This window comes from Microchirus variegatus (assembly GCF_963457635.1).
Source record: "Microchirus variegatus genome assembly, chromosome: 2".
In the NCBI taxonomy this organism is placed as follows: domain Eukaryota; kingdom Metazoa; phylum Chordata; class Actinopteri; order Pleuronectiformes; family Soleidae; genus Microchirus; species Microchirus variegatus.
Genome location: NC_139803.1, coordinates 35679604 through 35685575, shown reverse-complemented (window position 1 = coordinate 35685575; position 5972 = coordinate 35679604). Strand labels below are relative to the sequence as shown.

General features: G+C 42.6%; 1 protein-coding gene across 1 annotated transcript; it reads left to right on the top strand.

Moving 5' to 3' along the window:
* Nucleotides 1-2872: 2872 nt before the first annotated feature.
* Nucleotides 2873-4545, top strand: nkx2.1 (NK2 homeobox 1; the record flags this gene model as incomplete). Its single annotated transcript, XM_083885875.1, has 2 exons — nucleotides 2873-3239; nucleotides 3851-4545. The coding sequence occupies 2 exons, from the start codon at nucleotides 2873-2875 to the stop codon at nucleotides 4543-4545; spliced, it is 1062 nt and encodes a 353-aa protein (XP_083742001.1).
* Between the last annotated feature and the right edge of the window lie 1427 nt (nucleotides 4546-5972).

Here is a 5972-nt window from a genome sequence, read left to right as displayed (position 1 = left end):
ATTAGCCAAAGCACTAACTCACATTTTCTGGCCCTTTTATGGTTAAAAGTAGCCACAAAAAAACATGTCAACAGATTTAGGGTCCCCACAACATGAGGATTATCAGGTACACACACACACACACACACACTGGTTTCCTATTACTTAAATATAATTACTAGGTGGCTTTTTGGCTCCATAATGTGACCTTGTCAACAGGTCCCCACAACATAAGGCGTACACACACACACACACACACACACACACACACACACACACACACACACACACACACACACACACACACACACACACACACACACACACACACACACACACACACACACACACACTCATTGGTTATGATGGACTCACTGTAGTTTGATTTAAATGTCCAGTATACATTCATTTTTTGGCATAATTGCATGAATTGTTGTTGGTTTTTTAAAAATTATTCTTACTCCCTAGAATGAGAATTTTACATTTTATATCAGGGCGGCAGATGAGGTCACCATGTTTGTACAGTAGTTGACTTCAATGATAGGGTTAAGGTTCACACAGTATGTCTTTAAATTTCCTTTTTTTATATAAATGCTCTGCTATCACCTCATTATATTATTATATGTTCTGGTTTCTTTGCTTCTCTATGACACAAAACTAATAATATATCCGAGGTTTGGAAAAAACACATTTTCTGGACCCAAACGCCCTCGTTGACTCATCCAGAAAATAATCAGCCATTAGTTTCCAGTCAGTTATGGCAAAAGAATCACGAGTGGCAGCACCTGACGTGCAAACCTCTGCTTTATAATGAGATCCTATAACCATGGACATGCACACACTGAGCCCAGGTGATGCTCAAGCACCTGCCATGTTGCCCTCTTTTTCAAAGACTTTTTATTTATTTATTTATTTATTTATTTCAAATGTTATATTTTTTTAAGTCTCACATCTCAATTAAATATGTGTTATATGCAAAAACAATCCTTAATCCTAATCTAACACCCAATTTTTGCCCTATAACATCAACTAATAATATAATTCTACACCTTAATCCCCAAATAGTTGATCAAATGTCCTCACAATGATGGTTTTGACCTAAATCCTCGTGCATTTTAAGTCAAAAACAAACAATAAAAACAGCTTCCAAGCGTTTTATTCACTGCCTAAATGTCATAACTGTAACAAGAGGCAGCAGCATTTGAAGAGTCTCGTGAGACAGAGAGTCGCAGCCAGCTCTGCCACCAGAAGACGCTGTGTTTCTGTTCAAGCTGCAGCAGAACACACTCACACACACTCTCACACACACACTCATGCTGCTGCTGCTGCTGCTGCTCGCGCTGCCACTCCACACGAGACCTTTACTCAACCGACATAATCTCGCTAATCTCGCTTTATGACGATAGTTGTGGAGAAAACCATGGAGTGTTTTGATCCACACTCGACGCGTCCATTTTATTTTTGTATTATTATATTATATTTTCTACTGTGTGTGTGTGTGTGTGTGTGTGTGTGTGTGTGTGTGTGTGTGTGTGTGTGTGTGTGTGTGTGTGTGTGTGTGTGTGTGTGTGTGTGTGTGTGTGTGTGTGTGTGTGTGTGTGTGTGTGAGAAAAACACACAATATTTTTACAATAAAATACAGAAACTGAACTATTTTTATAATGTCATTTGACATATGTATCATAATTGAAATAATAATGCATAATATAGCAGGTAGTAGTCATAGGAGTGTTTTTTAATATATATATATATATATATATATATATATTTAAAACAGTTAATTTTAATCTTTATGTTGAAGGAGTTTAACGGAAAATGAAATTGTAATGCTTCTTGAATGTTTGGAAATTATATATACAGATAAAATGATGGGATGCCACTGTGGTCTTATTATACTTGCTCCTGCTCAATAATCTCTGTATGTTTAAATGTGTTGTTTTTTTGTCTTAAACCAGATTTTCTGACTTGTGTACATTAATTTAGGTCCATTGATATCAAAAAGGAAGAAAAGAAAAAACCGAGACAAGGGGGGGGGGTTTGGTTTAATCATTTACGCAGCTACTTAGCACGCGGATGTGTATTTATTTACTTATCAGTATCAGTCAATTTCCCTCCCCGCAAGTGCACTTTTGCATGTCTGGAGGACGATAAGGCAACGACAACACAAACAATCCTGCAATCACTGGAGGCCTCTCATGGCCATTAAAAGTCACTGGTTCAACTGGAGGAGTGGTTCTCCAAACTCTCAAGTCCACATACAGGCCTCCTTTCGTCAAGAGGCCTCTCGTAAACATCACTACAGTTAATAAAGTGCATTGTGGTCACCGGCGAAGCCCCGGGGGAAGGTGCGGACCGCAGCCGCGTTTATTATCAGCCACGCGCTGCAACAAGTGCGGCGAGTCCAGATGCTGCAGCTGCTGCAGCTGCTGCTGCTGCTGCGGGGACACTCACGCAGCGCCTGCTTTTACGCATTTCTCACCATGGAGCTGCTGCTGCTGCTGCTGTTTGCCTGCGCGTCTGTTATGGTTCGCGGGAGACGAGCACATGTCTTGTAAGTGAAATTACGCACGGAGAGAGAGAGAGAGAGAGAGAGAGAGGAGAGAGGGGAAGAAAAAAAGGAGGCTCGAGGCTGTTTTTGTATTGTTGCCGATGCCCCGCCTCTGATGGTAGCCTTAAACCTGGCACCCAGCTAAAACAAACCAAAGCCAGCACCGAGCTCCCACTCCATCCAATTAAGGCGGACTTGAGGCGCTCTTCTACGTCTTCATCTACCAGGATCGACGTTGAGACAACAGGAACCAGAGAGGCTTTGGCCCCCCAAAAAAAAAGAAAAAAAAAAAGAGAAGGAGAGATTGCCTTGCCTTCTAATTTCTCTCTCTCCAGCCACAGAACAATGTCGATGAGCCCTAAGCATACGACTCCTTTTTCTGTTTCCGATATCTTGAGTCCCCTTGAGGAGAGCTATAAGAAATTAAGTATGGAGAATAACAACTTGGGGGCTCCTCTCACTTCGTACCGGCAGCCGCAGGTTTCTCAGGCGGCTATGCAGCAGCACCACATGGGCCACAATGGGACCGTGTCCGCGGCGTACCACATGACCGCGGCAGGTGTTTCTCAGCTGTCGCACACGGCCATGGGCGGCTACTGTAACGGCAACCTGGGCAACATGGGCGACCTGCCCTCCTACCAGGACGGCATGCGGGGCAGCGCCACGGCCACCGGCTGGTACGGAGCCAACCCGGACCCGCGCTTCTCCACCAGTGAGTTTTTAATTTTTAATTTTTTTACTGCACTTTTCCAGCTAAATATGACATCTGTGGCGCAGTGCATGGCTGTGCGTAAAAATGCAAACTCCAAACTGAATTTCATTATTTTTTTATTTTTAATGAGGGCAAAACATGGCGCTAACGATCTATATATTTAATTATCGTAAAGTTGTTTTTCTATATATATAAAACCGCACTGTAGAGAAATTCCCTTTTAAGCTTTGCGCGTTTATTTAAGATCATTTATTAACCAAGTGTTGACTCTTTCAACAATACACTTTCCCTTCAGCTTTAAAGGACTTTATCTGCACTTATTTGTCACTTTGATTATATATTAAAATGGACTTTGACGCGCTTTGTGTCTTTGACATTTATGGATAAGGAACACCTGAGTCATGTTGTGGCTTTGTCTGATACGTCGGAGCACCTTGTCCTATTATATTTATTTAATTAGTCTTTCATTTTTGAGAATAACTTTAGTTGCTGTTTAAAATGTATTTTACACATACATAAGACTTGATATTTGTGTTGTCAAAAATGCAGATAATATTTTATTTTATCCATCAAATATCTGTCTCTTAACCTCATTTTTTTGTGTGTTGTAGTTTCTCGCTTCATGGGCTCGTCTTCGGGCATGAACATGGGCAGCATGGGCAGCCTCAGCTCCCTGGCAGACGTGGGTAAAGGCATGGGCTCTCTGTCCAGCACCCCGCGCAGGAAGAGGCGAGTGCTGTTCTCGCAGGCGCAGGTGTACGAGCTGGAGCGACGATTCAAGCAGCAGAAATACCTGTCGGCGCCGGAGAGGGAGCACCTGGCCAGCATGATCCACCTCACCCCGACCCAGGTAAAAATCTGGTTCCAGAATCACCGGTACAAAATGAAGAGACAGGCCAAGGACAAGGCGTCGCAGCAGCAGCTGCAGCAGGACAGCGGCTCCTGTCAGCAGCAGCAGCAGCAGCAGCAACAACAACAGCAGTCACCGCGGAGAGTGGCCGTGCCGGTGCTGGTCAAAGACGGGAAGCCGTGCCAAGGCACCGGGCACACTCCCACGCCCTCCGCGCAGACGCACCACCAGCAGGGAGGCAACGTCATGATCATGTCCAACAACACGTCCGGCCTCGGGCAGCACCAGAGCCAGCAGGTGGGGAGCACGGCGCACTCTCCGGATCTGGCACCGCACTCCTCCAGTCCGCCGTCCCTGCAGGGCCAAGTGTCCGGCCTCTCCCACCTCAACTCCCCGGGCTCAGAGTACGGCTCTGCCCTGCAGTGCTCGGCTCTGTTGTACGGCAGGACATGGTGACAAGAGGCGCGGGTTTAGATGTGAACCTGAACCTGAACCAGGACTCTCTTCTATAGTTTTCACTGTAAATGCGCGCGTTTGAAAACAGAAAAAGCGCGTGAAGTCGCTGCTGCTGCTGCTGCTGCGCTTCTTCACTTTTCACCCTGTTTTTTTCTTTTGGAGAAGAAAAACAAACAAACAAACACAAACAAACAAACAAACAAGTGAGACTCGAATGGAAGACAACACTTTGCCCAGAAACTGCGGATGTGAAAAGTCTTGGGGATTTATTTATGTAAATTATATTGAGGCGAGAAGAGAAGACTCAGCAGTCAAATATAGAAGTGCACCTGCAACAGGGAGCCGCATTATAGAGACGACAGGACTGCTGTGTGTGTGTGTGTGCGCGCGCGTGTGGATGCTGTTCCAATCCCTTTCACAAACAAACAAACAAACAAACGAAAACACAAGATGACTCTGATTTATGATAGAATTTAATGTAAACCGTAGATCTAGCGTGTACATTTCTGTAAAAGGTTTGAATTTTAACTCTCTGTTGTACAAAGTTTTTTGACACTATTTGCCGGTCTGTTGTCGTTTCATTGGTCTTTGTATACGTTTTATTTCTTTGTAACTTATATAGATATTTGACTTACTACAGATTCAGTCCTATTAATAAATTATGGAAACTTAAGCTTTGTTTTGTGACAAATGTCAGTGCACGTGCGGAGTTCGGGGATAAAAACCAGTGCGTCAAAAATAATACTTCGTTTCCTTACATTTTAACGTTATTATTTACTGATTATTGGATTCATTTTTTTTGCATTTTTCCTCCATATTCTCCAGAAATATTCGATATAATTGATTTATTCTGTTTCCTTTTTTTGTTTTTCGTCCTCACACACTTTATCGTGAACTGTTGCTCAGCCTTTATGTGCATTTTCTCTCCACCTCCACCTTTTCTTCTTTTCTCTCGTGTGTTTGAGACGCTGCTCAGTGTGTGTGTGTGTGTGTGAGTCAGAAAGGTGAGGTCTCTCTGCTCCACAACATCAAACACGATCGCAGCTCAAAGCTCTAACCCTTATCGATGAAAAAATCCCTGACCAAACATCGCGCCATTCTTCTCAAATAACTCCAGCTGACGGCTGCGCTATCAGCTGCTTTATCAATAATCAATCAGGGAAATGAAAGGAAGCGACAAAATGGCTTTTTGTTCCCGGCATCAATAACAAACCGACACAAATGTCTGCAAACAATTTATTTTATTTTATTTTATTTTATTTTATTTTATTTTATTTTATTTTATTTTATTTTATTTTATTTTATTTTATTTTATTTTATTTTATTTCATTTTATTTTGAAAAGCACATCAAGAAATGTGACTAATGGTTAAAACAACAACACTAGCTGACCTATAGCCTGTAAGTATTTTCCGAGTATAATATTGT